Source organism: Colossoma macropomum, unplaced genomic scaffold (genome assembly GCF_904425465.1).
Source record: "Colossoma macropomum unplaced genomic scaffold, Colossoma_macropomum, whole genome shotgun sequence".
In the NCBI taxonomy this organism is placed as follows: domain Eukaryota; kingdom Metazoa; phylum Chordata; class Actinopteri; order Characiformes; family Serrasalmidae; genus Colossoma; species Colossoma macropomum.
The window spans coordinates 23,612,122-23,634,200 of NW_023494789.1; the positions used below are offsets into that span (position 1 = coordinate 23,612,122).

A 22,079-nucleotide genomic window follows, 5' to 3' on the forward strand; every position below is an offset into this window, starting at 1 on the left:
CTATGACTTATTCAGTATCTGCTATGAATTATTCATTAACTAATAGGACTTATTCAGTATCTACTATGAATTATTCATTATCTGCTATGACTTATTCATTAATGAATAAGACTTATTCAGTACCTACTATGAATTATTCATTATCTGCCATGACTTATTCAGTATCTGCTATGAATTATTCAATAAGTAATAAATCTTCTTCAGTATCTGCTATAAATTATTCAGTATCTTCTATGAATTATTCATTATCTGCTATGACTTATTCAGTATCTACTATAAATTATTCAATATATGCTATGAATTATTCATCAACTACTAAGACTTAATCAGTATCTACTATGAATTATTCAGTATCGTCTATGAATTATCCAGTATCTGCTATGAATTTTGATCATGGTTGTAGTTTGCTTTGTGAACAGTGCTTACGTCACAGCGTGCTCGATCCTTGAAGGTGTTAATTTCACATCCTGATAAGATCTGATCGAACACTTTTTAACTCTGAGCCAATCATTGATACAAATATGAAACATGTGAGTGAGCAGCTGTCAGGAATGAAACTTTAAGGCTGCGTAAGCCACATTTCAGTTGGAGTCCCCCTGGTAGGTGGCTGATGTCAGAGCAATTCATTTAAGCACTTCTTTTTTATATCTCTGATAACCCACACACTGATCACGCACTGATGAGCTGAGTCTGCTCCCCGTTTTCAGACTGCAGAGGGACTTTTTCAGAGTTTGCAGGGACAGGAAAGTAGCTGCTAGTTTGCTAATCCAGTAGTTTATGGGGAAATTAAAATATCAGGTGCAAACAAGCCTATGACCTGCTTTGAGGTCACACCATTTTGTGTTTTGTTTTTCAGTTTTTTAAATGCCACAGTGTTTTTTTTTTCAGTTTTTTTCCTCACTGTCGTTGGAGAGTTACCATGTATCTGTGGTGTAACCATAAGTGGGGTGGTCAGCATTTGACTAAAATAAACAACTGCAGCATAAACACAGAAATGAAACAGCACCAGCGCTTTTACAGCAGCAACACCAGCCTGTAAAGAACATGAGTTCCACAGCCGCTGATACACTGTCAGATTTAAAGGTACATTTTGTGTGTTTTTTTGTTGTTTTTTTTAATGAATTTGTGTTTGTACTAGAGTTGCCACCTTTTCAACAAGACAATTTGGACACCCCTACGCCCCAACACACTTAAAGATAAAAATCACGAGTGTTTTTTATGTACGTCAGTATAGGAAAAGCTAAAGAAAGGATATATATGGGGATTTTTTTTCTAATTTTCTCGCCAATTCAGTTGTATCCAGTTCCACCCACTAGTTAGGACTCCACCAGACACCAGCGCTAGGAGGGTGAAGGCAAACACAGGTTTCTTCCAAGTCCTGTGAAGCTCCAACGCATCTCTACAAACTGTCGCTAACACAGCATCATACATATACATCTCAACACGATTGGAGGAGAACGCTAACTAACATCTTCCTCTGCCATTTTAGCACATTTTCTTTGTATTAGACAGGCCCTATAACTTATGTGTGACATACAGGAGGTCCCGGGGGTCCTGGACCCCCTAATTAACCTCTCAGACACTGTGAATGTCTCAAAATCAAATTCTGCAGGATCTCTGAAAATAAACTTATTATGACATCAGCTTTGTTTTTCTCAGGTGGGAGATACATAATTGTAATTTTTTTTATAACTTAACGCTTTAAAACAGAACAATGAAACAAAAAAGCCTGCACTCTTACAAAAAATGGTTCTTCAAAGGTTCTTTGTTAAAGAAAATGGTTCTATATAGAGCCATAAACACTCAAAGAGCGTTTTGCATGGTTAAAGTCTTCTTTGCATGGTGAAAGGGCTCTTCAGATTGATGGAGACTGTGTTGTATATGGTTCTATATAGCACCTTTTTAAAAAGGGTTCTATATAGTACTAAAATGGGTTCTGCGATTGTTAGGATGTGAAGCTTGTCACAGTAGTAGAACCCTTTTTGGTGCTATATAGATTCTATATTGAACCATATGCAGCACATTTTACATCAATCTGAAGAACCATTTCACCATGCAGAGAACCCTTTAATCATGCAAAGGGTTCTTTGAGTGTTCATGGTTCTATATAGAACCATTGTCTTTGCTAAAGAACTCCCCAAATAACTAAAATAGCTAAAATAACTTTTTCTTTTTTTTTTTAAGTTTGGAAACGAGACAGGTTCTGTGAAGTCAATACAATTTTACGATTTTGATGAATTTGGTACAATTATGTTTCCTGACTAAAGGTACTGAGATGTACCCTTAAGGGTACTGCCCTAATTAGGGCTGGGCAATATGACAATATATATCATTAATGAGATAAATTATGTCACAGTACAATATGCTTTTCTCAACATATTGTGTATATCATCAGTACTTGTAGACACTGACGAACACGTTTTATTATAGAGGGAACAAAATTAGTCCCTTTTAACTGGATTTAGTGCCAGACACTGAATAAAAAGCACTGTGTTCACAGGTTTTGATGCTTTTTTTTATGTAGCATTACTGGCTCTTTTTGACATATCGTGATATTATATTTTTGCCACATCACCCGCCTCTAGCCCCAGTGATCTTTTTTCTGAGAGTGTAGGCAGCAGAGAGCGTTCTGAGCGCAGTGGATGACTAAACTCGTACTTAAATAAAAATAGGGGCCTCATGTAGACCTTCTGCAGCTTGACGGACAGTCAGTCAGCTCTAGATAGATAGATAGATAGATAGATAGATAGATAGTAGTAGTCACACAACACAGGACAGAAATAAGGATGTAAACAATATAACAGGAAGAATAAATATAAAAAGATCCTATCTACAGACATATACACAAATAGAAAAATACAACAATCTGTAATAATATCTTTAACCCGAGATGAAAAGACGCAGTGCAATAATGACTGTACAAGGAGGCACAGGTAATGGCATATAATAACAATACTGAATAAATATGTGCAGATATTGGTACCAAAATAAAGTGTCTACTGAGGAATGTCCAGATGTGCAAGATGTGCAATAAGGTGTGCAGAAAGTGCAATATGTGCAGTAAGGTGTCCATATGGATAAAAAGAAACATAAGATTTAGCATTCTCTACTAGAAGGACCCAAACTCCAGTATAAGTGACGCTGCTTCACTGACACAATGACTCAGTAGATGTTATAGTAACTCTGAGTATAAAGGTCTGAGGTCCTGCTGTCTACACTGAAGATGCTTTATGTGTATTTGATTCAGATGAGTTGAGAGGTTGCATGTGAAGAAAAAATGTTAGTTCAATACAATTTTCGGCAAAAGAAACTAAAACTGTTGATGTAAGACCTTTTATTCATGCGCAGCATTTGAATCATGACCTGTAATAATTGCTTTGTCTTAGCTTAGAAAAGTGGGGAACCAGGCTGCCTTAAAACTGAAGCTCTAATAGTGAGTTAACAGAACAGTAATCTGTGTTGAATTATTTTATCTTATAATTTGGAGTTCATGTTAAAATGATGGCCAGGGTAGCTTATGTTTTGATCTAGAAGGAAAAGTTTGTGAACAAACTTTAAGTTGGCTTGACAAAGCTTTTGCTTTGGTATCCCAGGTGGTTGCTAAGGTTTTGCTAGGTGATTGCTATGGTATCCCAGGTGGTTGCTAAGGTGTTGCTAGGCGGTTGCTTTGGTGTCCTGAGTGCTTGCTAAGGTGTTGCTAGGCCATTGCTGTGGTATCCCCAGATGATTGCTTAGGTTTTGCTAGATGGCTGCTATGGTATCCCAGGTGGCTGCTAAGATGTTGCAAAGCTGTTGCCATTGCTAAGGTGGTGATAGTCAGTTGCTATGGTATCCCAGTTAGTTGCTAAAGTGTTGCTAGGCCAATTCTATGGTATCCCAGGTGGTTGCTAAGGTGTTGCTAGGCGGTTGCTATGGTATCCCAGGTGGTCGCTTTGGTATCCCACATGGCTGCTAAGGTATTGCTAGGCTGTTGCTTTGAAACATCAGGTGGCTGCTAAGGTGTTGTTAGGTGGTTGCTATGGTATCCCACATGGCTGCTAAGGTGTTGCTAGGCTATACTATGGTGTTCTGGGTGGTTGCTATGATGTTGCTAGGGCATTGCTAAGGTATTTCAAGTGGTAGTGAGAGGGTGAATGAGTGAGTGAATCAATGAGTTAGTGAGTTGGTAAGTGAGAGAGTGAGTTAATTACAAGCCAGGTCCATGAGATGCTTTGTATTTTAAAACTTTAATTGAAGTAATAAAAGGGCATTAATGTCAGGACGGCTGATCCGGCGCTCTAATGGCCTAAACACGAGGCAGCAGTGGGCGGGGCTTCATATCAGCCTTTATGACCTGCTGGAGATCCGCTGTAACGCTGCCAGCTCAACTGGAAGGAACTAATATATCACTGAAATGATGCGAGCTGCTTCCATTAGAGCCAACAATAAAGTTCATTGTGTGCTATCAAGACAGTTCGGCTGCTTTATTTGCATTTACTGTGTGTACATTCAGTTACGCAGTGCTGCAGTGACTCACGCAGGGACACAATTAATGGTCAGCTTGAGGACCTGTGGGCATCTACAGAGCGTCAACAGACAGAGAAACACTCTCTGCTTTCGGTGGCTTTCTCTGAGTAGTTTGCTTTGCAAACACGGCAACAGCTCTGGTTTATATAGCCGAGCAGATTGAGGGTCAGCTCGATTTCACTTCCTTTAATTTCACAGCCTCAGAGCATCCTGTTCCTCCAGAGCTTCTCTGAGAAAACAGCCTTCAAATCCGCTCTCTCCACTTGTGACGCAGGCAGTTTATGTGATTCAAACATTAATATAGCTTTTATTTTCATCGAAACAACATTAACTTTTAATTTTGATTTGCTTCATTTTTTTAAGTAATGATGTAGCATGTAAACATTGTTAAAGTTTCAAAAGTCGTTCTTGATCCAGCCAATGGAAACTAAAGTGCAGTCTTTGTTTTTGTGGTGTCACAAGAATAAGCTCATTTACATATATTCACCAATTGAGCCTCACCAACAAAAATCCCATTGGAATAAGACACTTTCACTCGATAAAATGACTTAAAACAGATTTTTACATCTATAAGTAGTGGGCTAAATTATAAAGGCCCATATCATGAATTTTCTGAATTTTTTACTTTTTTTTATTTAAAAGGGTTGCTGGGGGGCTTTGTACCCCTCTGGCCCACCTACTTGGCATTGGGCATGGTGACCTTAGGCTGCTCCTGAATGTCCCATTCTATTGGTCAGTGCTTTTCTATGGAGATTATACAAGCTCTGTCCACAATGGGTGACCTTAAAGAGCCCATAGATTCCAATTTTATTCATATATTTTTTATTTTTACTCTCTTTATCACTAAAGTTGTTTGTTTTACTGTGCCTTTAAGACTGATATATGTAAATGAAATCTGTTCTGATTGGCTGCCCTGTTTTGTGTCTCATTCATAATGCACTCAGATCTGAAACGCTCCTTATAACTTTAGCGTGAGTAGGTGAGGGCTAAACTGCTGTAGACTGAATGGGTGAGTATATATAAATGTGTTGATTTTTGTGACATCACAGAAACAAAGAATTCAAAACGGGCTTAGGTTTTATATAGGGACTGTATGTACTGGAATATTTTTAGTTTTCCGTGATACGAGCCATTTAAAGTAGCTGAATTCACTCATTGGAGAGCTGTCTGGATCTATTTCTAGGTCTTTCTGTTTAATTTTGTTCCCTTTAGTAGGCTATATATGTATATACATGTGAATTATATGCATTACATCAACACAGCTGTCGCCAGAAGTATGTAAGCTGAAAGGCAGAGCTGTTGATGTCATGTATTTTTTCCTTTTTTTTTTGTTGTCTTCGGTCCGTCAGCTCTTCCTCACTGTTGAAACCTCCGAAAAAGTGGAAGTGTCCTTGTTGACGTGTAGAAGGATGTGCTCACATCCTCTTATGAAAGAGAAGGATTTCATCTGGGCAGCACACATGACCCCCCACAGTGTACGGCCTCGGCGCTCCGAGCTGTGGAGGATTTTTTACGGCTACGTCATCAAACTGCAGCCGCAGTAGCTCTCCTACGTCTCCACACCAACTGCTTACGTTTTGTTTTGACTGCAGTAAAAAACAAACAAAAAAACATTTCAGAAAAGGCCAAAAAAACACAAGAGCACAACACTGGACTTCCAAACAGCTCAACCAGCTTAACCGTCAGACTGATGGGAGAGATCTAAATACACACACACACACACACACATTTTATATATATATATATATATATATATATATATATATATATATATATAATTTAAACTTACAAACTTACATTAAAATGGTTAAAAACGACTTTGACAGCTGTAGGAGACGCTTAAGCCATTTGAACGTTTTTACTTCTTACTCAAACAGAAAATGGATACTTTTAAGATCACATTTGACCGACAGCCGATTTAGTCAGACTCTGAAGATGTGACTACACTAAATTCCCAAACTGTCATCACCACTGAGCAGCTTTTCAGTCAGCAGCTGTGACAGAAGAACAGCTAAACAACCTGGAATTAGCCAGACATGAACCGAATACCATTAGTCAAACGTGTAGTCTCATCTTCAGAGTCTTACCAAATCGGACTGAGCCATAAAACTGCCGCAATAAAAAACAAAAAAGCTGCTCAGTGGTGATGACAGTTTCGAAATTTAGTGTAATGAGCTGGAGAACGAACTGCCGGCTGTGCAGTGAGCGAGCAGAGCTCGTTACTCTGACGTAGCAACGAGCTGCTTGTAAAGGAACTATAATTTGGCGGAAGGAACTGCTGACATTAAAACATATTAAACGCCGCGTTCACGGCCCAGTTTATTAATTTCTTACTCTATTTATTTAATTATTTAAATACTGAAAAACCACAAAAATGGAGATACAAGGTTTTCTTCTAACAGCAGCGATATACATATTTATATATGAAAATGTGAGGAGTTACAGCGTCCCCTATATCTAAGGAGATAGAATACTTTAAATACATGACAAGTATATGATTATCAAACTCAAACAGAAAAAAAAATATTTACTGTTAGGGAATCTACTGGTATAATAATTATAACATATAACAATTTTAAGAAAGTTCAAAGCAAACAAGAGGCCGACGGAACAGCACAAATACATTATCTAAAAACAGCAGCATTACCAGAGACTACAGCTCAGAAACTCGCTGCATTTTTGGATTAATCCGAACTGTTTTGTTCTGAAAGCTTCAATGCAGAAAGATTTAATTGAACTCGCTTTAATGTGGCGTTAAAAAACAACATATCGGCTGCGGAAGCGCTCCGGGCCGGCAGGGGGCGACGCGTTCAGTTCGCAGAAACAATTGACGATCTACAAATAATCCAAACGAAGAATTTTTATCAAACGATAATTTGGAGATTATTTAAAGTGTCTAAACGGCAACAAAAACGCGTTGGTGACGTTTTCTTCACCTGATTTAGTTATTAAATAGTTAGAGAAGCGTGTTTATCATGAAGAGTCGCGGCTAAAGTAAGATTTGTACACTATTCTGTCGAATATAGAAACACTTTTATAGAACAGTGTTTTTATAATTGTGTTGTTTCCTCAAACGCAGCGTTTGTAAATGTTTAGTTTCTGTGTTTCTGCTTTAATGTGTTTGTCCCTTAATGCTGCTCTGTTGTCCTATTTTGTTTGCTGTGCTTTTGTTTGTATCTCTCTGGGTCGCCATATTAAACGTCATTTAAAATGGACACGTGATGTACAGAGAGCATCTGCATGAGCTCCAACCCCCAGAGAGCAGCTGGAGATGTTGGGTGAGTGACCACAGCACTAGCAAAGGCAGTAAAGTATGCTAGGTGAGTGGTCACCACACTGCTGGGAAGCAGTAAGAACTGTTTTGATTGACCACTGCTTTGACCAGAGCAACTAAAGATGCTGATTTTCACCATTGCATTGCTGAGAGTGTTGAGAGATGTTGGGTGAGTGACCACTGCATTGGTGAGAGCTGTAAAACTCAGCTGACCCCTACATTGATGAGAGTTTTAGGAGATGCTAAGTGAGTGACCACTGCATTACTGAGTACCATAACAGATGTGGCTGAGGGTCTTAAGAGATGTTAACTGAGTGACTATTACATTACTAGTCAGAGTGGTAAGAAATGGTGTGAGTGACCACTGCATTGGTGAATGCAGCTAAATATGTTGGGTAAGTGACCACTACACTGATGAGATTTTTAACAGATGTTGAGTAAATAATCGTTACACAGGTGAGGGTTTTAAGAGATGATGAATGAGTTCTAAGAGATATGAGTGACAACTACATTGGTCAAAGTGGTAAGAAATGTTGTGGGTGACCACTGCATTGGTGAATGCAGCTAAAGATGTTGGGCGAGTGACCACTACTTCGGTGAGAGTTTTCAGAGATGGTGGGTGAGCAACCACTAAATAGCTGAGAGTGTTTAGAGTGACCACTGCATTGATGGAAGTGTTAAGCGATGATGAATGAGTTCTAAGAGACATGAGTGACCACTACATTGGTCAGAGTAGCAAGAGATGTTGGGTGAGCACTGCATTTGGTGAACACGGCTAAAGATGTTGGGTGAGTGACCGCTACTTCGAAAAGAGTGTTAAGAAATGTTAAATTATTGACCACTACACTGGTGAAAGTCTCAAGAGGTGTTAGGTGAGTGAGCACTTCACTGGTGAGAGTTTTAAAAGATATTGAATGACTGACCACTACATTGAAAAGAGTTTTAAGAGATGTTGAATGAGTGACCACTTCATTGGTGAGAGTTTCAAGAGATGTTGGGTGAATGACCACAACGTTGTTGAGAATTTTAAGAGATTTTGAGTGAGTGACCATGACAATGGTGAGAGTTTTAAGAGATGTTAGGTGAGTGACCACAACATTGTTGAGAATTTTAAGAGATGTTGAGTGAGTGACCACAACATTGGTGTGAGCAGCTAAAGATCTGTGTATAGTTCTGTGACCTCTGCTGTAGTGAGTTCAGTACTTTAAGAGTAACATTCAGTTGCCAATAGCGTTCTTTGTTCTGAGTAATGAGAGTCAGAGTGTAAAGGCTCTAATGTTAGACCACGGACTGGTAGATGTACGTTTAGGACTAAAGATGGAGGAAATGAAATCTCCAGGAAGAGGTTTGGTGACCACTGGTTTAGTGAATGAGTCAGAGGACATCACTCTCTCTCGCATACACTCGCGTACAGATTGCGGTCGTGTGGGGATTTTAGTTTTGCTCTGGGGAATTTCTCCTCTTAATTCAGCAGATGATTTCAACAACAAAACGCTGTAGCCAGGTGTCTGCAAATGTCATCTCCATCCACACTGTATTAAAGTGATATAAAATCATATTTCCTATTTGAGTGTATGAGATGTAAACAGAGTGATTCAGAGTGGTTTGGTGTGAAATGGTTCATATTTCTGTACAGTGGTGGTGATAGGAACCAGGCGTCGCCATGACTACTACACAAATATAGATCTTTTATTTACTATCCAAAACCAACAGTGAACCTACACGTGTCTTCTGAGTTTTATATGGAATGTTGATGATGGTAAAATAGTGGAAAATCTGAAATAATACGTTTCCGTTGGGGACTATTTTGCCTCACAGCACCCTGCGTATTATGTATCTCTCCACCATGAATGGATTTTAAAATCTTCTCAAACTATCGTACAACAGTGTCTCAGACATCAGGCAGTGTATTCATAACCATTTCATGTAGTAACTTTCTGTGAGGGAGCTTTTAAAGGTGCTCTGATTGGCCTCAGTTGTCATTGCTTAATCTAAACACTTCTGTCTAATCACAGGCTATTTTTTTCCATTTTTTCCAATTTCTGTATTTGTAATAATTTATATTAATGGTAAAATCTTATTCTCTGTTCATTTTACTTATGTGTTATTGTTTGCTATCCGGTGTGGACCAAAAGAGGATGGGTTCCCCTTTTGAGTCTTGGTTCCTCTCAGTGTTGCTTCCTCTTGCTCTCAGGGAATTTTTCCTTGCCATTGACGCTAATGGAGGCTCAGACCCGGATTTTTCTGTAAAGCTGCTTTGTGACGGCACCTGTTGTAAAAAAGCGCCGTATAAATAAACATGACTAATTATACAGGGAATTTTGCAATATTGTTGCCATTCCCCTTTAATAATAATATTGCATTTTATTTGTAACCTGCTTTTGTAGAATCTAAAAGCACTACAGAATAAAATCACAACAAACACCAGACTCACTCCCAGAATGCTGTGCATCTGAGCTTGAAATGCTAGTGTCGTGTTAGGAGGGCATTTAAACAAACTGCAGCAGCAGAGCTTCTATATATTACAGCTCCCTGGAAGTGACTGTGCTTTTTAAAGACGTGGTTTCCGTCTTTATTTCGAGCTGAGCTGTTTTTTTTTTTCTCAGCCGGTCTGGAAGTTGTTGCGCAGTCACAAGGCCCTGACACATCGCAGCTAGACCTGCATTTAGCCACCAAACATCAACCTGGCACTTATGGCCACTTGGAAAGAGGAAGCGCCATCATACACAAACTGGGCTGTTTCTGCAAGTTTATGAAGCACTGATGGAGCTGTTTTAAAAGTTTCAAAAGTTTGGGGACATCTTGCCATATTTATTTTTTATTTAAACTTTCTCATAAAGCTGATGCTTTGTGTACAATAAGCACATCTTCAGCAGGTTTTAAGTAATGATTTGACAGTTTTCCTCTCCAGACTGTTGTTACAAGCTCTATATTGAATCTCTTTTGGTCTAAAGGTGGTTTAAGCACCTGAAGGATTTGAGTGCTGACATCATATCAAGGGAATAAAGTGGGCTTGGCCATTAGGGGTGGGCGATATGGCAAAAGATTATATCACGATATCACGAGATTTACGGTTGGAACAGACAAAATAGAACCTGTAGTGCAACATGTAAAAAGAAATGAATAATAATAATAATAATGATAATAATAATAATTAGTGTTTTACAAACTGCACTAAATCCAAATAAACAGGCCTAATTATTAATTAGTAGTTAGTCATTTTTCTTTAAGTACTGACAATATCTACAGTATGCTCCGAAAAGTGTATTGTATCATAATTAATCATGATAACAATAAAATATCATCACATTGCCCACCCCTAGTGGTCACTGGCTTCATTTCTAAGCTGTTTCTAATACTGGGGTGAGTGTTTACACATTTGAGATCGTTTTCCTTTAAATCAGGGGTGTCAAACTCAACTAAAAGGGCCATATTAAAAAAATCTCAGCAAATCTTTGGGCCAGTTTTGTTTTTATTTCATTTTTACTCAACATTTTGCAATGACCTGAACGGGCCATCGTTTATTCATAATATGCCAAAACTGCAAAAGAATATGCATTAAAATATGCATTAAATACTTATTCAAAACTAATTCTAAATAAAAATAAATTAGTTTACGAAGTCTTTTTTAAAAATGCTGCCTATTTGCTTGAACTAGATACTGGTCATTTTTTTTTTGTGTGTAACCTCTGGCCCAGAGATTTTTGTTAGGGCAAGGGGGTCAGAACACACACTATGTTGCACTGCATGCTGGTGCATCTCAGGTGAAATGGGCTAATAAGAATAGAAAGTTAAAATAAGTTCATGGGCCGAATAGGACTGTGTCATGGGCCTGACTTGGCCCACGGGCCTTGTGTCTCACACATGGGCTCTAAATAAACCTGCTTTTATGTGAAGTTCTAGAAAACGGACCCCAAATGCATGATCGTACATATTAAAAACGTTTGATGGACAGTGCATAATCACTAATATACATATGTATTTTGACATTCGTTTGGTGTGAGGCTCTTGACTCTTATGGCGACCGTTCTGACTCCTCTTGTCCTCCGGCTGTAACTCGTATCATTTACATGTGGCATTCTGTGGAAATTCGGAGTGTGTTGTTTAAGCTCTGCTGGATAAAGGCCGCGTGCCAAAACCCAGGAATGAGCTGCTTTAATTAACAGCAGGAAGGAAAACAAACAGCAGGTAGATTAGAGTCCCCAGAAATTCCCCCAAACTCTCTGTGAGTTCTTGGAAACAGGATCATTTGCCTAAACTCCTCTATCTGTTTCAGGCATGCAAAATAGCGCTGTGTGTTTACTTCCCTGAGGAGAGGAGAGAGAGATGTGGAATAAGGTGATGCAATAATAAAGGAAATGGCTTTTCCCCCTTTACCCCAAGTGCAGTCAGTCAGACCTGTTTGGTGTCTGGAGTTTGCTCACTGCAAAAAATGACATCATGATTTTCTCATGTTGAGGTTGTTGTAAACTACACTCTTAAAAAGATGGGTTCTTTAGTAAGGACCTTGGTTCTGTTTATTACCTTGAACACTCAAAGAACCACTTGCATGCTTAAATAGTTCTCTGCATAATGAAATTGTTCTTCAGATTGATGGAGAATATGTTGTATATGGTTCTATGTAGAGCTTTTAGCACCAGAAACAGTTCTTCTGTTGTTACAAGCTTGACATTGTAACAATAGCAGAACCCTTTTTGTTGCTACATAGAACCAACACATTCTTCATCAGTCTGAATAACCATTTAACCACTTTGGCATACAGATGGTTCTTTGAGTGTTCATGGCTCTGTATAGAACCATTGTCTTCACTAAAGAACCATTTGCATGCTTAAATGGTTCTTCAGACTGATGGAGAATGTCAAGCTTGTAACAGTAGAAGATCCCCTTTGGTGCTAAAGGCCCTACATAGAGAATCTGAAGAACAATTTCACCATGCAGAGAACCATTTAAGCATGCAAGTGGTTCTTTAAGTGTTGAAGGTTCTAAAAAGAACCACTGTGTTTACTAAAGAACCCTGAGAGAACCATCTTTTTTTAAGAGTGCTTACAACAACCTCAACATGAGAAATATTAGAAATTTTGACTAGATGTTCTACATGGAGCCAAAAAAACCTTGAAAAAACATTGTTTTTAAAGAGTGTATTTATAAGATTATTTGACTAATTTTTTTAGGCATCTTGACTTGTTTTAAGTCATTTTATCACTATATTGGCAGATAATTTTGCTTGTTTTAAGAAATATGCTTGATTAAAGCAAAATAAATGGAATAAAACTATTTAAAATATGTAAAAAAAATAAGTATAATTGTCTTGTAATAAGTTAAAATTATCTTGGAATTAGCTTATGACAATCTTAACATGAGAAATATTAGATATCGACTACATTTAAGATCACTTCCCTTGCCAAGACGTTTTTTGCAGTGCTTCTTTACTTTTAGCACTGGAGCTACGATGCTAAGCTAGCAAGTTCTTTGTAGCTAGCTTTATACCCCAGTTAGCACTAATGGAGCACACTGCGTTCCTCAAAGCGTGCAGACCTGCTCAATAATCTCTAACAGACTTGATTATGTAGTTTCTGACTCTGTATCTATAAACATGGACTAAAGTACGGACAGAATTCAGCCTTCCACACGACTGCTACTGTTTTTAGCTATGCTAACGTACTTCCATCCATGTTTATAGATAACAGTGAGTCATACAGCGTCAGAAACCACATAATTAAGTCTATTAGAAATTACTGAACATCTGGACATGCTTTGAGGCGATCGTGTGATGATTTAGGTCTGCGGTTTGTACAGTGCTAACATTAGCTACATTAGCTACATAGCTCCAGTGCTAAAACTAAAAAGCTAACTTCAGAAACGTTCTGCACATTTCAGTACTGGTTTTAACAACAGTCTTAAATAAGATGCTTCTTCACTGTAAATGCAGTGGTTCTAATTTGAACCTATAATATGCTTAAATCATTCTTTGCATGGTGGTTCTTGATGGAGAATGTGTTGTTTTTGTAGTATAGTAGCAAAAAGGGTTTTGCTGTTGTGAAAATGTCAAGCCTAGGACAACAGAATAACCTTTTAACTGTTATAGAACCATTTTCAAAAATGTTCTGTATGAGCCATATATAGCACTTTCTCCATCAGTTTCAAGAACCGTTTCACAAAAAACGTGAAATTGTTCTGTATAGAGCTTCTGGTTCTAAATAGAACCATTGTCTTTACTTAAGAACCATTTTTTAAGTGTGTAGGTGTGACTCACTTCGGAGTGGTGAGTCAAAGTCAGCGAGGACATGTTTAGAGGAAAAAGCATTGGAGCTCTGCCCGAAGATGTGTTATCCGATCAGCTATATTTGGATTAAAGGGGAAAATATGTAAATTGAGCTTGTGGTGTTTAATAGAGGAAAGTGATGAATATCTGAAGGTCACTGTATGTAGGTGAACAGGATACTGATGTCATTTAATGGTGAGATGCTCATATTCTGTTCCACAGAAGAAGAGATTAAGCAGTGCTCTGGAACTGTGCTTGTGTTTCCGCTCTCTCAGCCGTGGTGAATGAGTGGTGGTTTGTTGTGGGTTTGTGTTTCTCTGAGTGATGAGATCTTGGCTGACCATCAAACCTTCATGTGTTAATGTCCTCACAATAATAATAATAATAATTAGAAAAGTGCATTTCCTGAAGAAAATACAGAATGATTGCACAGTTTAAGCAGTTACTAGGTGGCTGCTAGGGTGTTGCCTAATGGTGGTTGCAAACGTGTTGATAATTAGTTGCTAGGGTGTTTGCTGTGGAATCTCAGGTGGTTGCTAGGCGGTTGCTAGGATGTTGCCAAACGGTTACTGTGGTATTTTTGGATGGTTGCAAAGATGTTGATAATTTGTTGCTAGGGTTTTGCTAGGGTGTTTGCCATGGAATCCCAGGTGATTACTAGGTGGTTGCTAGGGTGTCTGCTGTGGAATCCCTGGTGGTTACCAGGCGGTTGCTAGGGTGTTGCTAGAGTGTTTGCTACGGAATCCCAGGTGGTTACTAGGCGGTTGCTAGGGTGTTGTCGAACGGTTACTATGGTATTGTAGGTGGTTGCAAAGGTGTTGATAAGTAGTTGCTACGGTGTTGCTAGGGTGTTTGCTGTGAAATCCCAGGTGGTTTCTAGGTGTTTGTTAGGGTGTTGCCAGCGTGTTTGCTATGGAATCCCAAGTGGTCGCAAAGTGGTTGCTAGGGTGTTGCAAACGGTTACTATGGTATTTTAGGTGGTTGTAAAGGTGTTGATAATTAGTTGCTAGTGTGTTTGCTATGGAATCCCAGGTGGTTACTAGGCGGTTGATAGGGTTTTGCTAGGGTTTTTGCTATGGAATCCCAAGTGTTTACTAGACAGTTGCAGTTACCTGGTTACAAAGGTGTTGATAAGTAGTTGCTAGAGTGTTGCTAGAGTGTTGCTAGGGTGTTTGCTGTGGAATCCCAGGTGGTTTCTAGGTGTTTGCTATGGAATACCAGGCGGTTGCCAGATGTGTGCTATGGAATCACAGGTGGTTGGTAGGCAGTTGCTAGGGTGTTTGCCTAACTATTACTATGGTATTTTAGGTGATTGCAAAGGTGTTGATAATCAGTTGCTAGGGTGTTGCTGGGTGATTGCTGGGGTGTTGCTATGGAATACCAGGCTGTGGTTAAAGACATTAAGACCAAAGAGACGTAGAGTTTTAACGAAGCGCTGAGTTAAAGAGCTGCATTTTCAGATGTTTATTAAAAGTGAGCTCTGAGCTTGACTGTCTAATAAAAGGTGAACTGAGCTCCACAGTTTAGAAGCAGAATAACAGAAAGAGTCTCTCCACATTTTCTGTATTTTACAGAAGGTGTTTGCAGAAGGTCAGTATCTGCAGATCTAAGTCAGTGCAGTATGTAAACGGGGTGATATGAGCTCTCTGTGTTATGAGGATCCGTGCTGCTGCATTCTGTACGAATGACTAAAATATTTCTAAGCCAGAGTGTGAGAGGCCTGTTTCTGTGCTTTTTAAGAAAAATGTGAAGAAAGTGAATTTCCTTTTTCATACAATTAATGGGATTAGGATTGGGATTAGCACCAGTTAGGATTGGGCTGGTTGGTTTTGTGGCGTAAGATGCTATCATACTCATGTTTATAAGAAACTTTGGTCCTTACAGCTAAAGTGATGTCTGTGTTTGTTGTGTTTTGTGTTGTAGGCAGTGTGAAGATGCAGCACACCTCGTGCACGGAGGATCGGATCCAGCATGCGCTGGACCGCTGCCTGGACGGCCTCCAATCATCCAACACACTCACACAGTCCTGGAACAGTCAGTATCTCTCTCTCGCTCTCTCTCCCTTTCTCTCACGCTGTCTCTCTATCTTGCTCTCTCCCTATTTCTCTCTTCTTTGTCTTTCTTTCTTTCTTGCCTCCCTTTCTCTCTCTTTCTTGCTCTCTCCCTCTCTCTCTTTATTAATTCCTCTCTTGCTCTCTCACCCTCTCTCTCCCGTGTCTCATTTTTCAGTCTCTTTCTCCTCCTTTTTTCTCTCTCACCATTCTCTCTCCCCTCTTTCTCTCCTTTCTCTCTCCCACTCTCTGTCCCTGCCCTCTTTCCCCTCTATCTCTCTCGTTCTCTCCATATTTCTTTCTGCTTTTTCTTTCTCTTCCCCCTCTCTCTCACACTGTCTCTCTATCTCACTCTCTCCCTATTCCTCTTTCCTTTGTCTTTCTTTCCTCTCTCTCTTTCTCTCACTCCCCCCCTCTCTTTCTCTTTATTAAATTTCTCGCTCTCACCCCTTCACTCTCTTTTGGGTCTCTTTCCCCTCTCTCGATCTCTCTTCTTGTTCTTTCTCTCTTTTCTCTCTATGTGTCTCGTTCTCTCTCTCTTTTTCTTGCCCACTCCCCCTCATTCTTCTCTCTCTTTCTTTACCTCTCTCTCTCTTTCCTCAGTTTGACTTTAGCTCAGGATTGTGTAAATTTGAATTTTCTCTGAACTTATCCTTTTAGGCCTCTGTCTGAGAGAGCAGATGAAAGTAGCTGCTGGTCTGTAAGGTGGCAGGTTGTTTGTTTATGTCCAGTGGGCTCTGCTGATGTTCTGCTGACTTTAGAAAGCGTCTCAGTGTTAGACGTGTTGCTGTGTCTCCTCAAACTCAGCTGATCTGCTTCATTCTGTTATTGGGACGTGTGTGTGTGTGTGTGTTTGTGCTCTGAGTGGAGATGTGGGAGGAAGCGCTTAATTGACACCTTGGTTCAGCGAGGAAGTGCTCCACGCTTCGTTTCTACGAAATTATGGTTTCATAAGTTGTTCTGCTAATATGATGATAAAGTTTACGTAGGCTGGTTGAAATGTGTAAGGTAAGAATCGAGGTGAACCTTTCACATTTGATATTAGAGCTGCACTTGGTTGTATTAGAAGTGTACTTGGTTAGATTTAAGGTGGACTTGATTGGTTTACTTTGTTAGCTTTGGAGGGCACTTGATTGGATTTTGAGTGTATGTGGTTAAGTTAGAAGTGTACTTGGTTAAGTTTGAAGTGTGCTTGGTTGGTTTTGAACTGTACCTGGGCAGTTTTTTACGTTCACTTGGTTAAATACGGTGTGTACTTGGTTGGTTTTGAGGTGTACTTGTTTAGATTTAGAGTGTACTTGGTTAAGTTTGAAGTGCACTTGGTTAGGTTTGTATTGTACTTGGTTAGATTTGGAGTGCCCTTGTTTAGATTTGGAGTGCCCTTGCTTAGATTTGGAGTTCCCTTTTTTAGATTTGTAGTGTACTTGTTTATATTTGGAGTGTACCTGTTTATATTTGGAGTGTACTTGATTAGATTTGAAGTGCACTTGTTTAGATTTGGAGTGTATTTGGTTAAGTTTGAAGTGCACTTAGTTAGGTTTGTATTGTACTTGGTTAGATTTAAAGTGCACTTGATTAGATTTGAAGTGTACTTGGTTAGATTTGAAGTGTACTTGTTTAGATTTGAAGTGTACTTTGTTATGTTTGAAGTGTACTTGGTCAGGTGGAGTCTCTGGGGTCTCTTGTTCTGCTGGAATCTAAGATGAAAGTTTCAGGATTCAGTCTGTTCTCATGTACATGCACATGAGTACAGTGAACATAAGAGTTCAGAAAGAGCAGCTTTGTGGTAATTACATTGTGCATGTTCAGCATAATTATAATACACAGGAAGTACCTATTACAGTCATAGTGAATATTAATAATTCCACTCAGAACAAAAGAAGAGTGATTATCTCGGCAGTGAGTGAGTTTAATCTGATATCAGCTTTGGAGGCTCTGTGGGTGTGAGAGAGTGTGTTAGAGACCATCTTAAGGTTATATTAATATTTTGCACTCCAGCTTTGTTATTATCATGACTGTCTACTCATCACTTCTCTTACCTATGTTTATTTCCTTCTCTGTTTTTTTTTATTTATTCACTGTGAATTTAAACCTTACAGATTATTCACAAAAGGCATAGATGTTTTAGTCAGTGTTTTAAGAATTCTCTGAACAAGAAGTAAAATGATCTCACTATATTGCCAGATAGTTTTGTTTATTTTAGGAAATATTCTTGAATAAAGCAAAAATTTCTGCCAATATAGTAAAATAATTTAACTTAACTAAATTATTTAAAATCAGTACAAAATGCCTCATATAAGTTTAAAAGTCTTATAATAAGCTACAACAATCTCAGCATGACAAATATTAGATATATTGACTAGATTTAAGATCGTTTCACTTGCCAAGTAGTTTTTGCAGTGTGCAGATATTATTTATATAGTTATAAATGAAAAATCAGTTGTTTTTTAAAATAACATGAGTTAAAAAGAGCACTGCGTGTACAGTTGGAGGTGACTGGCTGTTTATCACAGTGTATCGGGTGTCATTATGCTGTGATATTGTGCTTCAGGTGTATCAGCAGCATTCGGATACGCTGCGAGTGTTGCTACCTGCCTCACCTTCTAATTTACCTCAGAAAATTACAGCACACATCAAAACATCAAAGTGATCAAAAATCAAAGCAAATTAAAATAATAAACAGGCCAATTGCCAATCACTTGTTTGAAACAAAAATCTGCCAGTTGCAAATGTGCAACCTTAATTGTATATTCTTGTTTACAGGTAAGCTGGTTTTATGTTGTTGTAAACATTGATTCCACACTTTCAGAACATTAATGTATATCTATGTTTATTTTTTAACAGCTGGCTGGTGTATGAACCGATGGAGTCTGGAGGAACTCCTGAGGAGAGATCCAGAAAACTTCCTCATCCTCCTGCAGCAGATCCTCACCAGAGCCAGAAAGGTCAGTGCAGCGGGAAAACAACAGAACAGCTGAAGAAAACAGGAGAGAATCTACAGTAAATCTGTCTAAAGGAGCTGCACATCCAGGAGAGAATCAACACGAGAGTCTCCTTTACAGCAAATAATCAAAGATCTGCCTGTTTAGGAAACCTGAGTGCTGATTCTGATCTTCTCAGAACATGCAGCACGTCCCTCAGACACAGCCAAAACAAAGTGATGCATGCAAATCCTGCAAAACAGTGGAGTAGGTAGTGCAGTGAGCAGTGCAATAAGCAGTGCAGTGAGCAGTGCAATAAGCAGTGGAGTAGGCAGTGCAGTAAGTAGTACAGTAAGCAGTTAAGCAAGCGGTACAGCAAGCAGTGGAGTAGGTAGTACAGAAAGCAGTGCAGCAAACAGTGGAGTAAGCAGTGCAGTAAGCAGTGCATCAGGCAGTGCAGCAAACAGTGGAGTAAGCAGTGCAGTAAGCAGTGCATCAGGCGGTGCAGCAAGCAGTGCAGTAAGCAGTGCAGTGCAGCAGGGTGCACAAAGTTTAGTTTAGAAGCATGTACAAAACAGAGGATTTTGGTGGGGCATAATGTTTGTTTGGTGAGGCATTGCCCCCCCCTAGATGACCCCCTGGCACCAGTCCTGTGTATAACCCTCCTAATGTAAGAGCACTGATCTAGAATCAGCTGCACCTTTTCATATGACTGTGTTCATTACGGTTTTAAGGCATAAAAGTTGGTCTGGAATCAGCACTGTTACTCTGAAAGGTCACATATAATACCATGAGTAACACTGCCCTCTTGTGACCTCTCAATGTCAGTGTCACAGGAAATGAAATCTTCTGTAAAGCTTTAGGTTCAGTACTGAATTTAATCAGCATGTCTGAACCATGGATTTAATTGAGTTACTGAGTTATTGATCAAGTTGCTGAAGCAGTTTGACGCTGGTCTGTGTGTGTGTGTGTGTGATCGGCAGGTGCAGGAGGAGAGTGAGTATGAGTTGGTGGCGCCTCTTGCCATCATGTTCGAGTCAACACTCCTGCAGGTGAGACCCTCACAGTCCTTCTGTAATATATCATATTTACCTGCTCTTAAACATCTCCCTATAGTTTACTTTCTTTAGTTTTAGCACTAAAACTGAGCTAACATGTAATTTTGTACCCCACCAGTTAGCATGGCGCTGTGTACTTTAGTCCAGTTTTGTCTTTATGTTGCATTATGCACACTTAAAAAAAAACGTGGTTCTTCATGGTTCTTCTTTAGTAAAGGGAATGGTTGTATTTAGAACCAAGAGTTCTATATAGAACCATTTCATACTTAAATGGTTCTCTGCATGGTGAACTGGTTCTTCAGACTGATGGAGAATATGTAGGTTTTGAAAATGGTTCTATATAGCACCAAAAAGGATTCTTCTGTTATTATGATGTCAATCTTGTAACGATGAAGAATCCATTTTGGTGCTACATACACAATTATGGTTCTTCAAGGATTCTATATAGAACCATGAACACTTAAAGAGCCTGCATTTGAAATGGTTCTTCAGATTAATGGATAATGTGCTGTAGATAGTTCTATATAGAACCTTTTTGAAAAGCGTTCTATATAGCACCCAGAAGGGTTCTTCTATTGTTACAGGCTTGCCATTGTAACAATAGCAGAACCCTTTTTGGTGCAACATACATATATATATATATATACACACACACACACACCTACTTATATACTTATATATCAGTTACTGCACCATATATCGACAGTCTGATTGGTTGCTGCTCAGCTCATTTGCATAAAGTTCATCCAGAATCAGAGAACAGTGGTTTGATGTGATATATATATTTTTGTCACTCACGTCATTATATCACTTTATGACACATTCTGTTTGATGTAAATTAGCAAAAACAAAAAGAAAAGAAAAAAGGTAAAAATGTGCATGATAAGAAAAGAAAAAAAAAATGTGCATGATGAGAAAAGAAAAAAGGTAAAAATGTGCATGATAAGAAAAGAAAAAAAAATGTGCATGATGAGAAAAGAAAAAAGGTAAAAATGTGCATGATGTCATCGCTTATGTCACGCTGCTTAAAATTTCAGCACCTCCCACTTAAAACACCTTCCTGTGTCCCTGTATATGTCATGTTTTACATCCACTGGTTGGCTATTAACGTCAGCTCATTAGCTCATCTGAAGAAGAAGCCAAAACAACAAATGTCTGATTTCCCTTTTTGAATAATTTTATCAGTAACACAGTCCTTTAAAAAGTAAACTTAAACTTAATCACACTGTGGTAATGTTCCCCTACTCCAGACTCCGTACTCTCCGGATTGTGATCTTCTAGCTGAAGCGTGTGAGGTCTTCCATGGTTTTCTGACATGGCCTGAGCCGTATTCCACCGTCTGCCGCGGTCTGCTCACCACTCTCCAGCAGGAGCTCCGCGCACCAGGTAACTAGTGTACATACAAACATATGCTATATGGACAAAAGTATTGGGACACATGTCTTAATCTTTGAAATCAGGTGTTTATTCATTCATTCAGTCCCATTGCCACAGATGAATAAAATTAAACACCTAGCCATGCCAACTGCAAAGTTTGGTGGAGGAGGGATAATGCTATGGAGCTGTTTTTCAGAGGTTGGCCTAGACCCCTCAGTTCCAGTAAAGGGAAATCTTAATGCTTCAGCAGACGTTTTGGACAACTGTTTGCTTCCAATATGGGAACAGTTTGGGGAAGAACCTTTTCTGTTCCAACACGACTGAGCCCCAGTGCACAAAGCAATTTCCATAAAGGCATGGCTGGGTGAGTTTGGTGTGGAAGAACTTGACTGGCCCGCACAGAGTCCTGACCTCAACCCTATCGAACACCTTTGGGATGAACTAGAACGGAGATTGTGAGCCAGGCCCGCTTGTCCAACATCAGTGTCTGATCTCACAAATGCTCTTCTGGGTGAATGGGCAAAAATTCCCACAGACGCACTTCAAAATCTTGTAGACAGCTTCCCAGAAGAGTGGAAGCTGTTATAGCTGCAAAGGGGGACCAACTCCATATTAATGCCTATGGATTTA

At 39.2% G+C, this 22,079-nt stretch overlaps 1 protein-coding gene across 1 annotated transcript in view; it reads left to right on the forward strand.

Annotated features, from left to right (window-relative positions):
* pik3r5 (phosphoinositide-3-kinase, regulatory subunit 5) overlaps window positions 1-22,079 on the forward strand; it is a 56,235-nt gene that overhangs the window by 14,838 nt on the left and 19,318 nt on the right. The window contains exons 2-5 of the mRNA XM_036570608.1: window positions 15,966-16,076; window positions 18,938-19,038; window positions 19,998-20,066; window positions 21,323-21,458. Coding sequence (XP_036426501.1) covers window positions 15,977-16,076; window positions 18,938-19,038; window positions 19,998-20,066; window positions 21,323-21,458 — 406 coding nt within the window. The 5' untranslated portion in view covers window positions 15,966-15,976. The remainder of the gene's footprint in view (window positions 1-15,965; window positions 16,077-18,937; window positions 19,039-19,997; window positions 20,067-21,322; window positions 21,459-22,079) is intronic.